Source organism: Mustela nivalis (genome assembly GCF_964662115.1).
Source record: "Mustela nivalis genome assembly, chromosome: 10".
NCBI classification, from domain to species: domain Eukaryota; kingdom Metazoa; phylum Chordata; class Mammalia; order Carnivora; family Mustelidae; genus Mustela; species Mustela nivalis.
In genome coordinates, this window is record NC_139029.1 from 51,801,836 (window position 1) to 51,827,796 (window position 25,961).

Sequence of the window (25,961 nt, forward strand, 5' to 3'; positions counted from 1 at the left end):
GTGGGGGAATTTTCTCAGAACAATATTGGGAATCTAGTGGCTTTGTTTAATTTTGTACCCTTTCAGTTTGAGCTAGTAGTGTTTCTGCTACCTGTTCTCTCATAGGAGCCACACAGCCTCCTGTGACTCTCACTATGATTCACCCCATTGGGTAAAAGCCCACAGGTCTCTTAGAGATAAGCCCTCCTCTGCCTTCTCTTTGATCTTTGCTTGGAAGCCATGCCATGTCCTACCAGCAACATCTGTGCCATCTCGAGAGACTAGGTATCTCGCAGCTCTTGTCTTGGTTTCTTTTGTTTAACAGCCCTTTGCTCAATATCTATCTCTCCTCTTGTGGCAAGAAGAAGCCAAGAGTCACCTTCAGACACCTCCTTGGCAATTTCCTGCAGCAGATCACCCAGTTCAGGAGGCACACGCTGTCTACAGCTTGCTTTCTGCCCCTACATAAGATTCTCTTTCCTCCAGTTTCCAGTCCATGTTCTTTAATTCCTCTTGTACCCTCACTGGCAGTGTCCTCAAACTCCACATTTCCACTCACATTCTATTCAAGGCAATTTAGGATTTCTTTAGCCTGTGTCTCCAAATTGTTCCAGCCTCTGTCTGTCACCTGGTTCTAAAGCCTCTCCCACATTTTTAGGTGTTACTGTATGGCATCATCAAATTGCCATGTTCCAATACCTGTCTTGGTTATTGTGCTATAGAATAAGCTACCCCAAATTTAGTGGCTTACCACAACAATCATTTATCATTTCATAGACCCTGTGGTTCAGGAATCCAGGCACTGCTTAGCTGGGGACTCATGCCTCAAAGTCTTTCACAAGGTTGCAGTGAAGATGTCAGCTAGAACTGCAGTTATTTCAAGGCTTAAGTTCAGGAGGATCTGTTTCCTGGGCTTCCTAGTTCCTCATGGGCTATTGGACAGAGGGCCTTATTTCCTCCCGGGCTGAGGCTGGAGGTTTCCTTCCGTTCCTTGTCATGTGGATTTCTCCATTGGTTATGCTACAACATGGCAGCTGGCTTCCCTGAGAGAGAGCCAGAGACACTCCTTGATGACCTTACTTTAGATTTTCAGTGGGAAAACTGGAGCTGGGGGGAGGTTCTCTTACCATTGCTTTTCTCACCAAAACCTACCAGCCTGCTCCTATCAGTGCTCACACAGCATCCTTCTCTTCTCTAATCATGGATGAGTTCTCTGTGTTCCAATCTCAAGTGAACCCTTTCTCATGTGTTTTGAGTCCCATCCCCTGTAGCTTACTCAAGGACTTTGCTCTTATAGTTATCCCCTCTCTTCCTTGCATTATCAAGCTTTCTTCTCAGCTGATAACACACTGTAATAACTCCCATTTAAGACATAGATCACACATTCCATTGAGTCACCACCCATTTCACTGCTTCCTTTAAAGAAAATCAAGTTTTAAAGTATTTGAATATATTATATTTTTGTAAGTTCCTTCTGGCCATTGAGGGAGTAATTCAGTCTGGGATTACTCTTCTGTCATAAACAATTAGAAAACTAGATAAAAATGTAGGAAACATCTACTTCCAGATATGGGACAAAAGCAGAACAGAACTGTGATTTCTTTTTCTTTTTAAAGATTTTATTTATTTATTTATTTATGAGAGAGAGAGAATGAGAGAGCACTGAGGGAAAGGGAGAAGCAGGCTCCCCACTGAGCAAAGAGCCCAGTGTGGGGCTCAATCCCAGGGCCCTGAGATCATGACCTGAGCCAAAGGCAAACAGGTGCCCCTGTGATTCCTGAGAAAAGGAAACAAAGTGAATCCTGAATTATTCAGGCTCTCTGGACTAAAGGCAATTTTCAGAACTTGGCACAGGGCTGGGAGACTCAGGTAGAGCCCAGTGATTTTTCTGGATCAAGGAGACAGGATCAAGGAGAGTTCAGAGAGCATAAGGAAGCTTGAATTTGTGAAGAGTATTTGGTGCAGGGGGGTACACAGAATTAGTACTGGGGTCCCCTTAACTGATGACCAGTCTGCCCATGATGTTTGGTAAGAAACTGAGTTGGGTAAGAAATACTAGGAAGAGAACAATCACCAGGAACTATAAACTAAACAATTCTCAAAAGTTATATAGGACCAAGAATAATTGAAGTTTTCTACCAAGCAGATTAGTGAATATCGATGACATTAGAAACTCCATAATAGCTACATTCTAAAAGTGGGGCCAAATTAACCCTAGAGTCAAGGTTATTCTCTCCCCAAAATAACTTGAAAGAAAAAAGGTTCAAACTGGTGCCTAAATAACTTAACTGACTGCCAGAACAAATTCCAACCTCGTTTAAAGCAAAACAATACAATCCAACACTTAATGTAGTATTCATAATGTCTGGCATCTAGTAGAAAAATACTACACATATGAGGAACAGAAAAATGTAACTCCTAGCCAAGAGGAAAAGAAAAATCAGTCAATAGAAACAGATCCAGAAATTAAATAATAAAAGTAGCAGACAAGGATGACTATTACAATGTTCCACATGCTCAAGGATATAAAAGAAAACATGAATATAATGAGAGAAATTGGCAATATAGAGAAGAACCAACTGCAATTTTTAGAGAAGACAAATGCATTATTTATAAAGTAAATAAAAGTGCTCCGTACTAACTGGGACATTTTAGGGCTAGTGTTATTCACTCAAGAAACATTTGGTGTGGGGCACCTGGGTGGCTCAGTGGGTTGAAGCCTCTGCCTTCGGCTCAGGTCATGATCCCAGGGTCTTGGGATCAAGCCCTGCATCAGGCTCTCTGCTCAGCAGGGAGTCTGCTTTCCCCATCTCTCTGCCCACCTCTCTGCCTACTTGTGATCTCTGTCTGTCAAATAAATTAAATCTTAAAAAAAAAAAAAGAAACATTTGGTGTGTGTAGGCCACAGTGCTGGGCTCTGTGAGAAGTACACTTCCCATTCCCTCCCTTCCTTCCTTCCTTCCTGTCAAGATGAACTCATGGATTCTTCTTCTATTTTATGGGCTATAATCAGTTACTATCATTTTTTATTTTATTGCTCAAATTGCCCCATATTTGGCCATTGGGAACTTATTCAGATTGGTTTCTGTCTCCTTTTAATGTGTCTCATATTATTTTTTCTTTTTTGAGGACTTCCTTCCTCTCTAGTATTATAAGACATTTCAAGTTAGTTTTATACTTTTCTTGCTTTAAAACTGGAATCAGCCATTTCTCCAAAGAGCCCAGATTCCTTTTTGTTGGAGAATGGTATTTACAAAGCAGTATCTGGGAGCTACATTCTCATGTTACTTGGGGGGCATTGTTTCTGGGCCCTCTCAGCTCCAGAGCTAGTCACATGTATGTGTATCCACAATACACACACAACGTGTATATATAATAGGCACAAATTTGCATTTCTCTATCTCTGTATACACATTCATTAAAAGCATATATTCGTACTAACATTGCCCATTTTTTAAAAGATTTATATATTTAGAGAGAGAGTGAGCAAGTTAGGGGGTGGGCAGAAGGAGAGAGAGAGAGAAAATCTCAAGCAGACTCCTTGCTGAGTATGGATCCTAACCCAGGACCTGATCCCAGGACTTTGACATCATGATCTCAGTCAAAACCAAAAGTCTGATGCTTAACCAACTGAGCCACGCAGGCACCCATAGTATCTTCCATTGTAGTCCCAAACCATAGGATCCATTCTAGCCTTCCTTTTCCTTTCTTCCTTCTTTCCCTCCCCCTCCCCTCTCCTCTCCTTTTCCTCTCCCTCTACTTCCCTTCCCTCCCTCTTTCCCATCCTCCCACACATCCCTCTTTCTTTTTTCTCCAGCAATAAAAAACTGCCTTCCCTTTCCCACAATATCAAACCCATTTGCTTTGTCCTAGAACATATGTAAAGTAATTTTGGAATTGCTAACCTATACCACTATGAAAAACAAGCATACTAACTAGAGTACAATATTTGTTTCCACTCATTTTACCTTTGCTAAGGCTAAAGGTTTCATGGTCCAAATACTATGTTCCAAAGGTAATTAGGATTTCTCCTCCAATGTGGTTAAACTGTTAACTTGATATGCATTAAGGTCCATTTGTTTTTATTTGCAGTCTTTTTTTTTTCTTTCTCCGTTTCATCCTTGTTGATTTTCCATTTGTTTGGTAATATCTTACATCTGAAGAGTACTTTGCGTTTTACAAAATGCTTCTTAAACTTGTCTCCTTGATGACATTTATCTAGGCCATTACTTCTTATTTGGGCCTGATTCATGAGATCTTGTGGAGCCAGTAATTTGCATATTTTAAAAAGATTTTATTTATTTATTTGTCAGAGAGAGAGAACAAGCAGGAGGGGAGCAGCCGGCAGAGGGGGAAGCAGGCTCCCCGCTGAGCAAGGAGCCTGATGCTGGGCTTGATCCCAGGACCCTGGAATCATGACCTGAGCCGAAGGCAGCTGACTAAGCCACCCAGGCACCCCAGTAATTTGCATTTTTATCAAGTTCCCGAGGATGCCGGTGCTACTGGTGTGGGGATAACTCTTTGAGAACCAATCTATGGCTCTTACTGAAAACAGATTCCTTAGCCCCAGACCTACTGAATTCTTCATGGAAGGTCTAGGAATCTATTTTTAACAAGGTTCCAGGTGATTCTGATGCTACTAGTTTGGGATACTAATTTGGGCTTTGAAATTTAGGGGGATTCCCAAAGTAGATTTTTTGGGTAACATCCATATAGATTACCAGTCTGAGATTAAAATAAGTGACTTGATTAAGTGATATACAAAACTAATACTGTTTCCAACAATTCCCACCTATTCATTTGTCCACCATGGTTTGCTCTCAGTTTATGTCACAGTTAGGAATTGGGTGGTACCCATTTGATGTTATTCCTCTAATAGCTTGGCATAGATCTTTGCTTAGAGAAGTTTGAATATATTAATAGAAAAGTAATCCTGGGAACAAACAATATGACCAAAGATCAGAGGATAGACTGTGCTCTCTCTATAAATCACTGTGTCTATCAAAATGAAATTTCAGTACTAAATATTAATATGTCTAACTTCTCAGTAGAAAAATTGCCCAAATGGTAAAGTTTTCAAGGAAGCCAAATTTAAAAGTTGAGAAATGTTTTGTTTTGTTTTGTGTAACTATTTTCACTTTTAAGTAAAGTTTGCTCACTTATAGAGCGATTAAATAGTGGTACTGAATGTGTGTGTGTGTGTGTTGGCAAGGCATAAGATACTTGGCTGCATAAAAGTTTGTGAAGGATTTCAGAAATTTTTACCTTTTGGTTATTTTAAACCAATGTATCTCCTTTCTTATTTTAAAAATTTGATTATCATTTTAATCCTTACACTTTAAAATGATCAAAATTTAGAGTGCTGTTTGATGTTCACAAATACTTCAGACTTCTTTTAGAAGATAAAAGAAGGTCTGATCCTGACTTTGACAAGTTACAAGGTCCCTGTATTCCAGTTTCACACAAACTTTGCAAAGTTTATGCTCTCATAAATATGAGCAATATCTCGTCTTTTCCTCAAGCAATAATCCTTGAAATAATAATAATTATGTAATTATTACATAATTATATAATCCTCTAATTCTTTAAAGTTCTAATGTATGGAAATGTTAAGATGGTTCAGATTATAATTATTTTTCAGTTGTGAGCTCTGGTGTGTTAATCCCCTAAATAAAATAATAAAGTGGCTTCAGTAACAGGAAAATTTATCTTGTGATAATAAGACATCTTAGGTGGCACATCTGGGTGGCTCAGTCTGTTAAGCGTCTACCTTCGGCTCAGGTTATGATCCCAAGGTCCTGGGATTGAGCCCCATATCAGGCTCCTTCCTCCATGGGGAGCTTGCTTCTCCCCTCTCCCTACCACTCCCCCTTCCTGGGTTCTCTCTGTCAAATAAATACATGAAGTCTTGAAAGAAAAAGAGAGAGTCATCTTGGATGTAATGAAATGAGCAAGGAACACTAAAGCACAAGACTTCAGACAAGTTTCAGGTCCGCATTGTCTCTGAGCCTCTCTTACTTATAAAGTAGGTGATATTAGTTCCCTCATAAGGTAGTTTGAACATTAAATTAGTGATTCACAAGGTGTTTGTGTAAATTGTAAATATGCTATACAAGGAAATGTGATGTTATATTTAACGTGGATTTTCTATTTTTGTGTCCTTTGTCCATCAAATTCCCACCAGTAGGGAGTACAAAATGTTTCTGGCCAATAGCCAGAATAGCAAATAACTTGGGCCAAATAGCAAATATTTCAGACTTTGTAGGCCATACAGTCTTTCTTCCAAACTTGTAGTCATAGTTAATATGTATAAATGAATAAGCATGACTATATTTATGGACACAGAAATTTGAATTTTATGCAATTTTCATGTATCATGGGTTATTCTTCCTCTCTCTCTTTTTTTTTTTAACCATTTGAAAATGTAGGAAACCATTCTTAGCTCACAGGCTATAGAAAAACAGGTGTATTTGGCCTGTGGGCTATATTTTCCTCACTCCTGTGTAGAACGTTTGGAAATGAGTTTCTTAATGGGATTGTCTGTTGGAGTGATATGGGAAATTTGTGAATGGAGATGCCTTAAAAAAATCATAACTAATGAATTACTAAAATAAAGATATATATTATATATGGTCATTATTATAAATATATAGTAATATATTTTATGTATATTGATATTATAAATAAATTAATGATGAAATTGATTAAATAGAACACAAAACAGTGAAGTGATAGAGAAACCAGATAGTTAATTTAATTGGTAATCAGCCCAATTCTATAACTATCCATTCTATGGTATTGGAAAGACTATCTACAGTAAGACAGTGTAATTCTAACTTTTTTCTTTTTGTTTAAAAAAGAAAAATATCACTAGAATTTTCTGTCCTTTAAAAAGCATTAGTGAAGAATGTATGCCTTATTTTCTGTTTACTTCTATTTTTGCTGTAAAATTTGGGAGTTCTTTAAAGCATAATACCATGCAAGCATATTTCTGACATAAAATACCACAATTTATTCAATTTGTTCCGTATCCTTTTCATAAAAGCTTTTATTTTAATATTTGAAAAATACCTAAAAGGCATAGTATGATATTTTTTTTTAAATGACATTTCATTGGCTTTGTTTAAAGGTTTAGATAAAATTGAAAGTGCTAAGTCATTCTAATTCTAATTCAAAATGGTATTTTATGGGTGTATAGCACTTTAAAGTTTTCAAAAACACTTTTATATAATCATCTTTGATTACAACAGCTTTGTAAAGGGAGGTGGTACAGGCATTTTCTCTGTTTTACTGATTATGGAAACTGAGCCTCATAAAGAAGAATATACCCATCTATAGTCTTATGGCTCAGAAGCCAATGGAAGGACTTGATTTTAGGTCTTGGTGTTAATTTAGGGTGCTTCCTACAATGATATTATCCCTGACACAGCGTCCTGTAGACTGCTTTGCATGCTAAAAGGCCTGTAACTGTTGTTTCTTGATTGATTTCTTTTGGGACTAAAGTAAGGCTGAAGTCTCTCAGGAGACTCGAAAATCTATCAGAATTCACACTTAGTACCTGTGGTAGATGAATGAAAGATTCGGGTCCATTCATATGTGAATTCTTGGGGATATGCTAGTTAGCAGAGTTTCTAGAACAGTGCATTCTCCTTAGTATATTTTACACTTACAGTTTTTTCCCTACAAAAGGACTGCGAGAATTCTGAAGGCAGTGATCCTATCTACATATTAATACTCTTCCTCTCCCTAAGTTCTTTAAAAAAAAAAAAAAAAAAAAAACCCAGAGTGGTTTAGGTAGAAGGCAGCAGGTGTTTATGGACTAATGGGGTGGCTCAAGCAAGACAGGGACATGTTAGTTACCGCTGTCCCACCCATAACTGCCCCCAACGCAGTAAGTCTTCTTATTTGCAGCTGGACTTAGACTCTCCAGGCAACCAGACAGACGAAAAAACACAAAACTCATAAATCGGAAATAACAACTCTGTGTCTTGGTTGCATACTACTAGTCTCTGTGCCTTGAATTACGTAACTCAACCCAGCTAGTTACAGGCCGTCACCCACTTAAAATGGTTTGATTTATGATTTAACGGTGTGAAAGCAGTACTCATTCAGTACAGTTTTGAATTTTGATCGTTTCCCAGACTAGTGATATATGGTAGGATGAATACTCCCTTGTGATGCTGTGCAGTGACAATTCCCTGTCGGCCATGTGACCAGGGGGGGGAACAGCTGATAAACTTCGACCATACTCTCTCTCTCTCTTTTATTTTTTAAACTCTGGGTATGATAGTCAGTAAATTCCATGAGTTGTTCAATATTTTATTATAAAATAGGCTTTGTGTTAGATGATTTTGCCCACCTGTAGGCCAGTGTAAGTGTTCTGAGCATGTTTAAAGTAGGCTAAGCTAAGCTATGGCATTTGATACCTATCAAATGCATATTAAATACATTTCAACCTAGGCTACCTCTAATTTATGATGAGTTTATCAGGAGGTAACCCAATAACTGAAGGAAAAACTACAATTACTTTTTTTTTTTTTTTTAAAGATTTTATTTATTTATTTGAGAGATAGCGAGAGAGAGCCCAAGCAGGGTGGGGGCATGTTGGGAGCATGAGAGAGGAAGAAGCAGACTTCCTGCTGAACGGGGAGCTGATGCAGGGCTTGATCCCAAGACCCTAAGATCATCACCTGAGTCAAAGGAGACACTTGACCGACTGAGCCACCCAAGCGCCCCTTAAAAATTACTTTTTAAGGTTAGCTCATTCATTTGTAGGTTTATAGTGATAGGCACAGTATTGCTTAAAAAGTTTTCCCTAAATTTTCTTTTTTTGGGTAAACAGCTTTATTGACATAAGATTTAAAATAGACAATAAACTGTACATATTTACACAGTTTATTATATATTCAAAGTATAAATTTGTAAGTTTTTTGTAAGTTTTGCCATATGAAATCACTCATAAAATCATCACCCTAATAAAGAAAACAAATATATTGCCAATTATGAAATTGCTTCCTGACCCTTTGTAACTCCACCTGCTGCCCCGGTCTGTGGTTCCTACCGTCCTCATCACCCTCTACTGTCCCCACACAATGAATGACCTGCTTCCTGTTACTGCAGGTTACTTTGTATTTTTCTAGAATTTTATATAAATGCAGTCATACAGTACTTTGTCATGCTGTCATACAGCATGATAATTTTGAGACTTATTAATGTTGTGTGCATCTACTAGAAGTTCATTCCTTTCCACTGGGAAGTAGCATTCTATTATATGGATATACCACATTTTGTTTATCCATTCACCTGTGAATGGACACTAGAGTTATTTATAGCTTTTGGCTATTACAAATAAAGCGGCCACAAGCCTCTCTGTTTATGTATGAGTCTCTGAGAGGACATATACTTTCATTTCTCTTGGATGACTAAGAGAAATGTGTAAATCATATGAGAGGTGTAATTTTAACAACTTAAAAATTACTAAACTGTTTTCCGAAGTTGTATCATTTTACATTCCCACCAAAGGTGGATTAAAGCTCCAATTTCTTCACATCCTTATAATTAATTTTAAAAACTTTAGCCATTCTAATATGTGGATAGTGTTATCATTGTGGTTTTCATTTGCATTTCCTGAATAACAAATGACCTTGGGCTTCTTTTCACATGTTTATTTTCATTGATTTATCTTCTCTGGCTAAGTGCGTGGTGAAATCTTTGCCTGTTTTTAATCGTATTGTTTGTTTTATTATCTCTGAGCAATGTTCTTTATATCTTCTGGAGACAAGTCCTTTATCAAATAGATAATTGGGAAATATATTCTCTCAGTCTGTGGCTTGTCCTCTTGTTGTTCCGTAGTGTCTTTCTTTCAACAACAAGTTTCAATCTTGATAGGAATCCAGCTTATCAATTTGTTCTTTTATGGATCCTACTTCTGGTGTTGCATCTAAGGAAATGTTACCTTACTCAAGGTAACAAATTTTTGTCCTTGTGTTCTCTTCTAGAAATTTTATAGCTTTAGGTTTTACATTTGAATGTAAATGATCCATTTTGAATTAATTTTTTAATCTGGTGTGGCTATGGATTGAAATTTGTTTTGTTTTGTTTTGTGTGTAGATACTCCATTGTTCCATGCAGCTTAATGAAAAGATTGCCCTTTCTCCACAGAACTGCTTTTGAACCTCTGTAGAAAGCTGGTTGTCCATATATGTGTTGGTCTCTATTCTGTTCCATTAATCTATTTTTCAGTACTTATGCTAGTACTCTGTTGGCTTGATTATTGTGGTTCATTAGCTATAACTCCTTATTTTATTATTTTAGTCGTTGCTTTAGGATTTATAATATAGGTTTTTAACTTACTACAATCTAACAGATGTACCTCTAACTAATATCGTACCATTTCATGGATGGTATGAGAACATTAAAACTGCATACTTAGGTCACGGCTCTCTCCCCCAAGCTGGGAGCCAGTGTCACACATTATACTTCTCCCTGTGTTATAAACCCTACACTACATGGTATTATTTTTGTTTTAAGCAGTTGGTAAATGTTTACCCTTCTAAAGTTCTTTATTTTTTTAAGATCTTATTTATTTATTTGAGAGAGAGACAGAGACAAAGATAGCAAGAGAGAGCACGAGTGGGGAAGAGAGGGAGAAGCAGGCTCTCCACTGAGCAGGGAGCCCGATAAATGGGGCTCCATCCTAGGACCCTGAGATCATGATCTGAGCCAAAGGCAAACGCTTACCCAACTGAGCCACCCAGGTGCCCCAGTTTTTTTATTTCTTGTGTGAAATCAGATTTCCATCTGTTGTCATTTTCTTTTTGTCTGATGGACTTTCTTTGGCAATTTTTGTAACACAGATCTGATGATGACAGATTCTTTCAGTTTTGGTATGCCTGAGAAAAACCTTTATTTCATGTTCATTTTGAAAGGTATTTTCTCTGGGTGTAGAGTTTTGGGATCACAGTGTTTCTTTCCTTTCAGTACTTGACTGTTGCTTCATTCTCTTCGTGTGCGTATTATTTGTAAGGCTAACCTGCTTGAACCCTTATTTTTGCATCTCTAATATAATGTATCCTGTTTTTTCTAGATGCCATTTAAGCTGGATGTTTGGAACAGTTCACCTCGGTTTGGATTTTTATCATATATTTTAGATAAATCCAATCCTGTCACATCTATGCTAATATTTAACCCTTCCTTTGGCACGTAGGCCTGAAGTGTTAGAAGAGTCACCTCTGGTCCCCCAGAAAAGCAGTTTTCAGATTGTCCAGTGCAACTGCAGTGTTCACGACAGCTGTGAATGCCACGTGCCTGTGCCAACAGCCAAACTCAACCACACTCTCCTTCTGTATCTGAAAATCACGTCTGGTGGAATAAACTTCCAATCACCTCTAATGTCAGTTCAGCCCATAAATGTTGGTAAGTCACGCATAAAAAAAGGTATTATATCTAAACATCAGCCTCACAATTAGGTTAAACATTGCTTACAGAAGTTGTCAGTAGCTTATCTTGCTTTGACCCATGTGGGCAGGACAGCAAATGCAGAACCAGGGAGTATTAAAAGCAGCCTCTAGAATGTTTTAACAGTAGTATACATTATCTCTGCAGTTGTGACTTGAATTCTTTCTTTTTTATAAAGACTTACCCATTTATTTTAGAGAGAGAGAGAGAAAGAGAGAGAGTGCAAGCATGAGTGGGGGGAGGGGCAGAGAGACTCTTCAAGCAGACTCCCTGCTGAGCACAGAGCCTGATGAGGGGTTTGATCCCATGACCCATGAGATCACAACCTGAGCCAAAACCAACAGTCAGATGCTTAACCGATGGAGTCACTCAGGTGCCCCTTAAATTCATTCTTAAAAACAGTTTTTCTTTCAATCCTGGATCTGTCCAATGGATATATATCATTGGGGTGTTACTTTTACACTTCTCATATAACAATTTCCAGAAATAATTAGGAGCTGGTTTTTACCCTTGTTTATTTATTTATTTTGTACTTTTACTTATTCCTTCAATAAATATTTCTTAGAAGCTCATGTGTGTCAGCCACTGATCTCAAAGCTGGGGAAACAATGGTGAGTGAGACAAAGTTCCTCCCTCATAAACTGGAGACAAACAAGAGTGAGCAGAGAAAAACAAAAAAGTAAACACCTAAATCATTTTCCATACAAATCTGATTATTAGAAAAACTCAAATAATAGGTAGTACCCCATATTTTTAGTGCAAAGATTCCCAGTTTCTTTTGATCAACCTGAATATATGATTACAGATGTGAATAATAATATATGCATTGTTCACTTAAAATTGATTAACTCAGTTTTGTGTATGTATTTTATATATAATATATAATTTAACAGTGTTACTATTTTCCACTTATATTTCTTGAAACCATTATATACCAACTATTTACGTGCATCTTGACATTGTTTTTGACATCACTCGAACCACTTTTCCAGGTATTTCACACACAATTTTCCAAACAACTTCACCTTCACTTCTCTATAAGTTACTGGGGATATACCACTTTTTGAATCTGTATATGAATATGACATCATATTTCAACATGAGGACCTTCAAATAATTTGTCCTTTAGGGATATATTTGTGGTCTCTATGACATCCAAGCAATTCTGTGATGAAGTTATAGCACAGGGAAAAACATACATAAAATTTATAAAATATCATTTTGTTCTCTTTTCAAAACTAATTCTGTCAGGCGATTTTTAGAAGCATTTAGAACCAGAGTTAAATGAAATATTTACAAAAATAAGGTAGTTAGAAGGTGTTTATGAGAGACTTTATAAGAAACCTAAAAAGAATTTTATCTTTTTTTCAGGGGTAATTTTTTGAGGAAAAAAAAAATCTTTCCTTATACTTTGGTATATATGATAATGTCCTAAAAATGTTAAGTTCCACAAAATAAATAAGATGAGGAGAGTGTTAGGTAGGTTTAAGGACTATTATTTCAGCTGTGGAGGTCAAAGAAGACCCGTTTTTGGAGATAGCATTTGAGCTGAATGAAAAGGAGATAGCCATGCAAAAATCCAGAGCAAAAGGTGCTCCAGCCAGGAAAATAGCACCCATAAAACCTCTGAGATGGAATGAGCTTGGAAGTGGGAGGGCCCAAGACAAGGAGCTTGGAGTTAATGAGGTGGGGGAATATTTGGAGATGTGGTCGGAGGTATTGGATTCGGGTCATATGGTAGGCCAGGGTTATAGAGTTTGGGTTTTATTCTAATTACAGTGGAAGCTTTTGAACCAGGAGAGTGATATGGTCGTGGGTGTATGTATGTATGCATGTTTAAAATTTACTCTGCATATGGAGAAGGAAATTGATGGGGAAATGAGGAAGAATAGTTATAAGAGTAGAATCAGAAGGCTCAGATAGGAGGCTATTGGAATGATCTAGTTGGTTTAGAGATGTAGCACTGGAGAAGTAAAGAGATGATCATAGCTGGGATTCATTTGGGAGGTGGTGCTAACTGAAATTTCTAGTGGATTGGTTATGGAGTATGGACAGAGAAGAACCAAAGATAACAGACTCGGCCCTGAGCATGCCAGTGAATAGCTGTACCAGATATTTGGGGAGGATCAGATGTGTGACATATTATTTTGAGATGCTTATAGATACCCAAGAGATGCTGAGCAGGCAGTTGCACATATGATCCTAGAGTTCATGCGAGATATATATGGGACTATCTGGTGTATAGATGTTTATGGGATTGCCTGAGATCATCCGTTTGGAGTTCAGTGAGAGAAAGACTGAGGCAATCATAGAAAAGAGGAGTGAAAAGAGTGTGGTGGCCTTGAAGTCAAGTGGAATCCAAATGAGCAGCTATGTGGAATACCGCAGAACAGTAAAGAAAAATGCATCAGATAACTAACATTGGGTTTGGCAAAGGATGATGACCTTAATAAAGTGGGTTCAGTGGACTGGAAGAGCAGAAGACCTACCTGATCAGAGTAGGTTGGTTAAGAAAATGGAATATGAAGTGGGGAGAGTGAGTAGTGCCAATTCTGCCAAGGAATAGTGCTCTGAAAGAAGCAGGTAGATGAGGTATATCTAAGATATGGGTTGTCCAGAGAAAGATTAATTTTTGGATTTCTAATATCAAGGTATCTATGTATGCCAGCAGAAAATGTACAATAGTTTATAATTTCATGATTTCTGTTTGGTGTTTTTGTTTTGTTTTCTTTTTGGTCATGAGAACTCAGTGAATTTCACCTACTGTTTCTAGACTTTAGTGTTTATCTGTCTCTACTTTAAAGTAACTAAAATTTGTAATACGTCACATAAAGTAAAAGCTTCATTAACTTGGACTCAAGGAAAGGAGAAAAACTACGTCTAAATTCTTAAAACATATAGTATGTTAATTATAGTAATATGCCATTTTAGTTCCTGAAAATAAAATTCAAATCAGTAAACATTTCAATGTAATGATTATTTCATTGTGCATAATTTCTGCTAGTTAAAATCTTGAAAACATAGAGATGCCCTGAGAAGAAAATTGCGTCATCTGTTTTCTATCATTCTGGCTTTTTTTTTTTCTATTTTAATACATATTTATAAATATTCTTTTGTTAATTTCAACAAATTAACAACTCAAGTATAGATGATTAATAATAAACTTTTAAAACTAACAATATTAGCATTTTCAATATTCTTCTCTGATATGACTTTTAATGACTGTATAGATTTCCCTATGGGGATAAACCATTATTTATTTAATCAATCCTTTATCATAAGATGTTTGTACTGTTTCTATGAATAATTTCAAGGTTACTTGTGTTCAGAACCACACACACACACACAACCTATACACAAATACATATTCATACATGAACACATGCATATACACATGAACTCAAATGATTTACTAAGTTAAATGCATTGTTAAGCTAAGAAACTCTATCTCCATTTCTGGTAGCAAGCTAGGGCCTGCGTGTTTTATTCTACGTAAAACATGTGTGCTGTGGGTTTTGAGTAGGTGTGTCTAGATTATTGTATTTCAAGATTAATAGATTTGCTGAATTTTATATGCATATTTACCTGAATTTTGGCATGCAAACTCCATGTGCGTTTTCAGAATAGTGTTCTGCAAAATGCTGTTTTTCCTTGTCACCTGCTAAACCAGCGGCTGAGTGTGGTGGGGGAGGATTTAAAGATGTTTGGGGAGTGCTAGGTTAAATAAAGTTAGCAGGCTTTTTTTTTACAGCAGGAATTCACATTTATCAAGACAACCTCATTACCGATTTACAGTTTTTGCCATGTGTGGAGAGAAAATGAATATATGTGGATTGCTACGGAAGGGTACAAGGAGTAGACCTAATATTTTGGTCTGTAATTAACCTTTGAAGAAGACCACCTTTTGAGTTGTTGAAAGAATGGGATATGCTAAAAATTCATTTTGACTTTGCTTTGTGATTATCTTGAAAACTGCTTGACTTAAAAATGTTCTCTTTTTTCCTTAAGTGAAGCCTGATCCCCCATTAGATTTACATATGGAAATCACAGATGCTGGCCATTTGAAGATTTCTTGGTCCAGCCCAACATTGGTGCCATTTCAACTTCAATACCAAGTGAAATATTCAGAGAATTCTTCAGCAAACATGAGAAAAGTAAGTATATTTCAATAAATTAAATGAATAGTTGAGAAGCAACTAAAGTAAAGAGGAGGCCCCTTCCACGTCCTGAAGAAAATGCCCTTTGCATGCCAAACAGGCAAGGTCCTTCTGGACGAGAATCAGCTCTAATTTAATATTATATCACTGGCTTTCATTTAAGATCAGCATAGGAAATGATCACATGAATAGCATATCCTCATCTGCGGTAAATACTTTTAGAGAAATTGTTTGATGTTGCACAATATCTCTCATGTATGGATCCCTGTTACATATTGAGAGGAGTGTGACAAATTCTTCCCAGACTTTAGTGCCAGAGGAAGTCCCAAGGTCTTCTTCCAAAAAGAGTTTATGTTTGATTAGTAGGTTTCTCTGTCTCTCTCCCTCCCTCTCCCTCTTCCTTACACACACACACACACACACACACACACAGCTGAATGGCAACAGGAAGACCAGTTACAGAAACTCGAATTCATAATTATAATTTTCTCACCTACAGACCTCTGATTTCTGATTTTACAATTCCAACTGTTGTTTTATTGGTCAGCATATTTGTTTACTTGCACCGTGTGCATTTGCTGTATAAAGTCTGTCAAATTCTTTTTGCATTCTTTCCGTATTTATTGGGCACGTACTAGGTACTAGGAGCCGTTCTACGTGCATCAGGATGTCCTGAGTGGTAGAGCTAACGGGTGCTGGTGGAGCTAGTAGGTTGTAATAGTCAGTGGAGGAGGTGGGGGAGGCCTCATGGAGAAGGTGACACTTGAGCAAGGATCTGAAGGAGATTGGTGAAGTAGGTATCTAGGGGGATTAGTTTCCAAAGAGAGAAAACAGTAATTCAGAGGCCCTAAGCCAGGGGAGAAGCTGGAGGTTGGGGGAGGCAGTGGTGGAATCAAAGAGAAGAACGAGAGGAGGAGGAGGGAATCATAAAGAGAATGGGCCATGCATGGACTTCGGCATTTTCCTTTGTGAAACAAACTGTTACATAATTTATAAGTAAAAACCTGTCTTTGTAGCTCTGGGCCAATTTTTAAAAAAGACTTTATTTTCATAAAGAACAGAAAAGGAATCCATGGTATCCTGTGTGGAGAAGCAGAGTTAAGGCTTTTCTGGGCTTCAGTTTTCTCATCTGTAAAATGGAGACAAGAAGATTTGAAATCTAGGTGGCCTGCTATTGTATAATACACTTGTGGTGATTCTCACCCTTTTGGTCTCTGGTACCTCACGGTTTAAGAGGCCAGGGAGTTCAATCGCTTTGGAGTACATCATTGGAAAACAGTGTATTTGCTAAGCAATTCTTATTAGTGATTGTTTTATGCAGAATTAGGTCTTTCAGATATTTGCCCTCTAGTTTGTAAACTGTATTTTGATTCGGTACAGCTTCTCAGGGTCAGGGTTCAGGTTCTTAAAATTATTCATGCCCTCCTCTGTGACACTTTCCTCTAGGAATGTTAATAATTCTGTGTCTGCTCCTGCTCATGATTTTCTACCACGTGTGTATTACAGATGTCAGTGGTGGCTTGAAACTCCCTGCTGACTGGCTATACCTCTCAAATTTCACAAGGTCAATATTTGTTATCATTCAGTAAAAAATGTCTGCTGATCATCACTGTGTTTTTCTTCTTGGAGTCGTAGGTTATTGAAAATTTTATCGACAAAGGTGCAAACATTTGTTATTTTCTCACTGTTCTCTGTTTAATGCTACCGTGGTCCGGCCAACTATTCTGTTAAGATTTTCATTCTTTGAAACTTGTTGGGACTGCTTGTTCTCAATTTTGATGAAGGTTCCATGTCAACTTCATGCTCCGATGTTTTCAAACAATATTTAACAGGCTGATGAGATTGTCTCAACTACATCTCTGCTGATAGACAGTGTGCTCCCTGGGTCTTCATACGAGGTTCAAGTGAGGAGCAAGAGACTGGATGGCCCAGGAATCTGGGGTGACTGGAGCACCCCTCTGATCTTTACCACACAAGGTAGGCTTTGTAGTAGTAGCTCCTATCAAGAGAATATGCTTCCCGATTTTTCTTTTGGCCTATTGTAAGCGTCTTAAATTTTATGGCAATAAGCCAAAAGGAGGGACACAATATTAACATTTTGAGTGTTGGCAGGTAAATTTGTGAATGAAAACTTGTAAAAAAAAAAAAAAACTTGTGCAAGAGCTCCCAAGTTTATGTGCATCTATATTGAGTGTCTTGCTGAATTACTCTTACCTATTCAAAAGATAGACTTTTTTTTTTTTAAGATTTTATTTATTTGACACAGAGAGAGAGAGAGAGAGATCACAAGTAGGCAGAGATTCAGGCAGAGAGAGAGAAGGGAGGAAGCAGGCTCCCTGCAGAGCAGAGAGCCTGACGTGGGGCTCGATCCCAGAACCCTGGGATCATGACCTGAGCCGAAGGCAGAGGCTTTAACCCACTGAGCCAACCAGGCGCCCTCAAAAGATAGACTTACTTAATAGAAAGGTTCCAGAGTCACAAATTCAGAACGTTACTGGTATCAGTGTTTCCTTAATTTACATTTAAAATCAGATATATTTATTTGACATAAATTCCAAATATTCAAATTTCATTTATTATATTTAAATAATATAATAAATAATAACATAATGGAATAATTCTTTTCACTCCAGATGATGGCTTTTAAGAGTTTTCACTGTCAATTTTCATGTTTTTAATCTTCAACATCAGAAAACCTGTGGTTTATTCTAAACTTCCTCATGAAGTTGAGGTGGTGTTTTACAAAGGGCGCAGACATCTTGGAATGGTCCAGCCCTGTCATAGGCTAACTTGGGACTCGGAAGACACTCCAGGTCTTTTGCCTAGTTGTCTGATCCGTCCAAAGAACAAAATTATTCCTACTGAAACTCATGCAGGGTGAATATGGATCTGTAGAGACAGCAAGTGCCATGTAAGTCATTAAGCAGATAGTCAACACATTTAATGAATTAAGTCCATTTACTGATTACTTCCTATTTAAAAAGCATCAGTTAGTCAAAAAGCCAGTAACATTAGTGATTTAAGAGCACTGACTTTGGAGTTGACAATGTTTTATAAAAGTTCTGGCCTCACCACTTATTTGGAAAGTTTCTTTGCCCTTCTGTGCCTCAATTGGCCCATCTGCAAAATAGGGACATTCTTATTTGGATAGAATGAAACAGTACACGTACTGTGCTCACTATAGTGTCTGAGCCTTAGTAAGCACCCAGTGAACAGTAGATGCAATCACAGTTTCCAAATTCACAGTCTCAATATTCAAAACCTCAGCATCTAATGAAGGTGACAGGTTGACATGATACATAGCTAATAGCATGAGCAAGGTTGTCAGAAGAGCTAACAAAGTTCTAGGCAGCAGGAAGGATTGGTTCTACCCAGGAAAGCCAGGGACCTTCTGTGAACAGATTTAGAAGACATGGATTTCTCAGATAATTATTCAGCATCACAATGTGTGTGCTGAGGACTCAGCTTCTGGAATTTTTTGGAGGAAGGTCACCTTTCTACCGTCAATTATTTATTGTTGATAAATAGGTCTTAGTCACCAGCAGTGAATTATGTAGAGGGGAATAGATTACAACACCAACTTTTAAAGAATGTCCCATGGAGGTTTTTAAGAGAGTGGGATGGGGTGCAGAGGAGGCAAGTGACCCTGACCCCCACTCTGAGAGGCCTCTGACTTGCTACCTTCACTTACTGTCCAGTGAAATAGTTCTCTTTCACAAGAAGGTGGCTTTCTTCTTTGTGATTTTACTTCTTAATTAGATCTGAAAACCCACCTCCTCCCCGAAGAAGAGGGAAATTCTAAAAGAATCATTGTTATTTTTAAAGTTTGCTAATATTCAAATTGTAGATTATACCTTTCTAGAATAATGATTCTTATCAATTCTGTATTTAGTGGGGTTAAGATGAACATTTTGATCCAGCATAATATAATAGTTATTTGTGTTACATTTCATGTAAGATTTTATTTTGGATTGTTCAGCGTAGGTTTTTAGACCTTTGGATGGACATAGTTTTAGTTCTGTTTAACTTTGTATAAAACTCTTTTAGACTACTAGAAAGTAACCTTTCTTAGGGCACATCAATATCTGTAGGATTAAATTTGCTCAGGTTCCTCAATTTGTTGGACCATGTTTATATGCTTTTATACATAATATAAATCAGATTTTTAAATATACATTATAAAGCACATACATACGTATATATATGTTCTTCCCTATGCAAATATTTAGTGTTTTATGTATGTGACAGTAATAAGGATATGCTTCATTGAAAAGAAACTTTGCCAATTTACTTGCTTGTACAGTGTCTAAATATTGCAATTAACACCTGGCCTTTTACTTATTTGCCTAAGATGTGTCCCTTTAGTGACGTTAGACATTCCAAACAGAAATATCTGATAGTAAGTGAGAAATAAATCCGGACAGCGAGTAAGTAAATAGTCCCCAAAGGGCAGAATTTGTTGATTTAGCAATGAGTGTAAAGGTAAGCTTACTATTTTAACAGGCGTGGATGGCTTAGATGCCACTGAGTGGTACCAGATGATTATTAAGGGAAAGACAGAAACTTGCCAAATAGGAAGTAGACCAGGGACACCCAAGAGCGGGGAGAAAAAAGCCTTTACACTTCAGTAGCTCCCAAGCACATTTCTCTGTGATAGGATCGTCTGCAGTAATGGTGTAATGATGGGTACTGAATCACAAATCACAGGTGTACCTAGCTTCATACTTCCCTACTGGATAATAGTAATAATAGCAACAACAATAATAAGACAGTTATGGATTGCTTCTTGTGTTTCAAGCACTGCTCTAAGTGCTTTATATGTCCTATCATTTTATCTTTTCGATCCCCTGTGAGACAGGTATTGATAGTCCCCTTTTATAGACAGAGAAATCGAGATTTAGAGAGGTTAAGGAAATTGTAAACGTGGGCCCAATCTAGACTGGCAGTCCAATTCTAGCGTTCATGTTCATACATACTAATACTGTGATTAAGTGCCTAATGTATGTTTATACAAGATTTCTGGTGTCACTAAAAATTGATCCTGGGAACTAATAAGCGATAAGCTTAATTACATAGAGCACTTCCGTAGAACACCTCATTTCCTTCGTGATTCCTGGTAAATGAGGCTTCAGCGTTGCTTGGGTTTTTCAGGTCTCAGGTTTGCTGAGTTTCCTTCACGGCAGTTCCCGCATCCCCCAGTGCTTACCGCGCTGGAGGCTTGTTCTTGAACCCTGTGCACCAGCAAAGTCTGTTTCTCCAACCTTGGAGCTTCCTGCTCTTGTGTAAAGGATTTGGATCCTTCTCCCTTAAACCTGGGTATTTGCTATTATTAGATTATCCCATGCTGTTCACTGCTAGGTGCTACAATGGCATCCACCAAACAGAAACATTCTGTAAGACTGAGGCATTAACTTATTTACAGTGAATTAGCACACCTACTTTATCACTTCCAAACACTTTGGATTTTATTGATTTTTTTTTTTTTTTTTTTTTTCCTGAACAGAGGCTGTCTGATGTATTGGTGCCAGGACAAATAGATGTTAATTATCATCAGTCCCTTTATAGCTACTACTTTTTGTTTGTTGATTTGTTAAAACTACCTACCAAGTGTACAGTTAATGAAGCATTGACATTTTAATCAAGGAATTCTTATAGATTTTTAAAAAATGAATTGGCTAGGTTCTTTCTTTAGCTATTGGGAGATGTTGGACTCTTTTAGAAGAAAACCCAGGACCTTGCCAGAACTGAAGAAGTCCAAGAATATTGCAATTAAGTTATGCTACATACTAAAAATAAGTTCAGAAGTGCTGACTTCTAGTAATACCTTTCTTAATTGCACTCTTGTCCTGTCAGAGGAAAAACAGATAATTTCTACATTCCATATTCGACAGTGCTTGTAATGTATTAGAGAAAATATTTTCCCATTAGATAAAAATAGAAAATCTGCTTTGAAAATTTAAAAATTTATTTTCTGGTCATATAGTAAACATATTTTAATATAACTTTAAGGTTTTTTTTAACTAAGATGTTTTATAATTTATGTTCATTGAAATAATTCACTAATATTTATCAATAGAATTTCTTTTAATGAAATTCATTAGTATAGATTCTGCAAAAGTATTGGTACTTAGTCACGAGAAGAAAATTATTTTTTTATTTTACAGATTAAATGTTGTGTATCTCACATGAGAATAAAATATATATGTATGTTATTTTGAAAATTAAGTATTTAACATTTACTTCATGTCAATTTCTATATATTCAGTGTACATTTTACAAAATCAGGTATTTAATAACTTGTTTTTATTCTTGTTAAGCTAATATTTTAATATTTAATCATGCCAAAATACTATGTCTTTAACTGTATTTCTCAATTTAGCCTTACTTAGTCATTCAATTTTGAAATGAAGTGCTTTGAGATTTTTATTATCTTCAAAAGATTCAGTTTAACTTTTGAAATCTTATTTGTACTCTTTATAAAAATAAATTACTCTTAGACTTCCGAAGCAGTTCAGTAATGAGATGTGGAGCATATTGAAAATAGATTAATGATCTTTCAGGTCTGTGCTACATACTTGTGTGTGGTAAGTAATGTTCCAATGATGCTTGAGCACCACCCTAGGCTAGGATTATGAATCTGACGGATTGACTTCTGTCAGTGATTTCATGCTACTAAAACTTTTCCTGTTTATGCTTGACTGTAGAAATACCAAGGAAAATGTTTTTTAAGGATTGTAAATATAAGGACAGGGGAGTTGAGCTAGCTATTACAAAAAAAGAAAAACTTAAATAATAAAAATCAATGAAGTTTTCGGGTGTGTTGGTGGCTCAGTCGGTTAAGTGTCTGCCTTTGGCTCAGGTCAGGATCCCAGGATCCTGGGACTGAGCCCCCATCAGGCTCCTTGCACAGCAGGAGGTCTGCTTTTCCCTCTGCCTGATGCTCCCCTTGCTTGTGCTCTCTGTCAAGTAAATAAAAAATCTTAAAAAAAAAATCAATGAAGTTTTTTGTTTTTGTTTTGGGGTAATCAGGATGATATGTATGAGAACAAATACATTCTTTCAGCAGAGAATGGCCTACCTTAAATTGCACAACTGAAATACAGTTTTTGTAATGCATTGTGGCAGAAATAATTTCTTCCTATGTAAAGAGTCATTTACTTTTATTTTCTTTCTAATTAAAAATATAAATTATGTTTCCAACAATAGGAGACCAAAAAAATAGTATAGAATAGTGTGGAGGCCTTAAAAATAATATTTTAGAAAATATTGGTTCCCTTTGTCTGTAACTACACCATACTGGCATTAAATAACTTGAAATATTACAGATCAGTATTACAGTTTTTCCTGTTTTGGTGCCTTGACACATCATTGATTTTACATATCCTAACTAGTTTTCTTATTTAAAGTTTACTTTTCTACTTTCCTACTTATTTGAAATTTTCGTATATGGAAATGAATCAGTAGCAACCACCATTTAGTCTTGGGGTTTTTGCCTTAGGGTGATTTGATTCAAGAACTCGCCCTACATTTCACTGATTTTTAAAGCGGAGTCTGACGGAAAACATGCCATCGTGGAATTAGATTATATTTCACCTGAATTAATTTTCTGCCTATCAATCAGCAAGTGACAATTATGCACAAACATTTTTGTAGTAAGTTTCTATGTTTAGAAAATACTGGACATTTTTGAAAGTTCAAGTCATTTGGGAATGAGAGTGCCTGAGATACTATGTAACTGTCCATAAACAGGCAGGTACAGTTGCACAGTCTCTTAGTGCACTCATTTATTTTTGGCAGTGTGAAACTGAATGCATTGTGAAGCCTTTCTACATAGCCTCAGTTCCTCACAGGATGTTTTTGGTCTTCATCCCATATCCTCCCCTTCTCTTACTGCAGATGTCCTATACTTTCCGCCTAAAATTCTGACAAGTGTCGGGTCTAACGTTTCTTTTCACTGCATTTATAAAAGTGAAAACGAGATTGTTTCCTCAAAAAAGATTGTTTGGTGGCTGAATTTGGCGGAGAAAATTCCTCCGAGGCAGTATGCCGTGGTGGGGGACCGCGTTAGCAAAGTCACGTTTGCACATTTGAATGCAACCAAGCCTCGCGGGAAGTTCACCTACGATGCCGTGTACTGCTGCAACCAGCAGGAATGCCACCATCGCTATGCGGAACTCTACGTGATCGGTAAGAATACCGCCCTTCTCTCCGCTTCCTTCCACAAGCAGATGTTTATTACCGACCCTGTGTTAGAGTCCCATTGATAATGTAAGGACATGTTGTTTTCAATAAAAATTGCTTTGGTGTTTTTGCTTTGTATTAATATTTTAATGTGTTTTAAATAGATGTCAATATCAATATATCATGTGAAACTGATGGGTACTTAACTAAAATGACTTGCAGATGGTCAGCCAATGCAATCCAATCACTCATGGGAAGTACTTTGCAGTTGAGGTATCACAGGTATGTGTTGTTCTTGCTGTTTTATTGTTCTGTGGATATGGTGAGATAAGACTTCTGGTAGAGATATCATAACAGTTCTCTAGGAGACGTTCTTCCTGAAAGAGGAAGGTACAATCTACTTGATTAGGAAATTTTTGAGGGATTAAATAAAAAACTCACATTGAGGTAAAAATGTATTTTGTTTTCACCTCAAATTATTTTCTCTGATAATCAATTAATTTTCCATAATTGCATTTTAACTACGGAATGAAATCCAAGAAAAACTGGTTTCTGTACATTTTAATTTGACTTAGGGAATTGACTGGAGGAGACTATCAGCGATTATAGAAGTCCAATATTATCTGCTGAAGATTAATATTTTGGAAAAAAATAAGGGGTAGTAACACAAAGATTGTAAGATACAATATGAATACTTTTAGAAGTAGGAAAGATTAAGAAAGAAACACTTAATAAGGAGTGAAGTGTTTATCACTAAAGAGTAATTTGTGCTTGTTTATTTTTATCCTTCCCTGTCTTGAAAAGAATTCAAGGCTTCATCTTCCTTTAGTATCATGTGAAATAATAGCACTTGTTTAGGAGAAGGTAGATACATTTTTATTTTTATAATCTCTCATATTAGTTTTCAGTTATGTGTACTGCTCTCAAACACCCTGTGCCAATTTGTGTTTTGTATTGGGGTCTTCCAATTTGTTTCACTTGTCCTCATTTATTCTTAATATCTAAATTTTCTACTGAAAAACAAAACCCCCTCCTGAAATATTGCAATCTGAGCTCTATACTTAAAGTGACCAGTTTATTGTAATGTAGTATTAGAAAAAGAAATAGGACAATTTCTTGCCATTTCTTACATACGAATAATAGTTGGCTTCATTTTACCTGGTAAGAGTATTTTGAAATCAATAGAATATTTATGGTTGCCGTTTTACTTTTATAATCTGTCTTTATTTTCTTTCCATGGCATTTTTCACATTAAAAAAATGTATTGGTGGCTGACCATCACAAAAGCTCTGTGTCTCTTTTGTCTTGCTAACATTTATGAAGAACAGCAAAAGTCCCTGCATGTACTTGGGCAGGGTTTTTTTTAACCTCTCTAAACCTCGATTTCCTTGTCTGTAAACTGGAGAGAATGATAGGACTTACAAGGTTTCCATGAGAATTGATGATATATTCCATTTAATTGTAATTAAGTGATAGAATTTCTCCTAGTAAATATTCAGTAAATGGCTCTTGCTGTCATGATGACAAAGACACTAATGTCTGCATTCCAAGTGGCGTATAGCTGTGCTTTGGTACATGGTCACAGTTCTCCTTACCCACAGAGGAAGCCTCATGCCTGGTTCTCATTTCTGCCCCCGCACCATGCCAGCACTCATTCATATACACACCCCAATGATTGTAATTTTGGAGGGGGTAAGCAGGAAAAGTCACAAAAAATAGAAAATGAGAAACAGAAAAATAAAGATTTTTCATTTTCTTGTAACCTCCTAGCTCCATTTTTATGGAAATGGTAACTGCTACTTTAACCACTTAAATGATGTATTCAGAGCAAATAGTGGCATCAGGGCTATTTCAAGGAAAAGGACCAGTGCTGTGTAAGTTCTGAGGCAGAGTGTGGATCAGGACACAGTTATAAAAATTACTTTCTTAAATTTCTTCCCTGAGGAAATGTGTTAAATGTGTTACATATTTAATTATATGACTCAGGTATGAATCAAGAATTGGTATTATTATCATTATATTTCTTTGAACTGGATAATATTAGAACATTGTCAATTAGGCTATAATTTACTATCATTTGTATCTTCAATTTATGGTGGAATATAATCTGTTTCTAAAGCGTAAGAGATTTATCTTCCTTCCCATTTCGGGAGTGTCCCAATACCAATTGTAATCTCTACTTATAAA

General features: G+C 36.7%; 1 protein-coding gene across 8 annotated transcripts in view; it reads left to right on the forward strand.

Moving 5' to 3' along the window:
- The window catches only part of LEPR (leptin receptor), a 90,513-nt gene that overhangs the window by 36,658 nt on the left and 27,894 nt on the right, over nt 1–25,961 (forward strand). For all 8 annotated transcript variants that reach the window (XM_082687879.1, XM_082687880.1, XM_082687876.1 and 5 more), the window contains 5 exons: nt 11,186–11,394; nt 15,445–15,590; nt 17,426–17,570; nt 23,490–23,780; nt 23,939–24,056. In XM_082687879.1, coding sequence (XP_082544005.1) covers nt 11,186–11,394; nt 15,445–15,590; nt 17,426–17,570; nt 23,490–23,780; nt 23,939–24,056 — 909 coding nt within the window. The remainder of the gene's footprint in view (nt 1–11,185; nt 11,395–15,444; nt 15,591–17,425; nt 17,571–23,489; nt 23,781–23,938; nt 24,057–25,961) is intronic.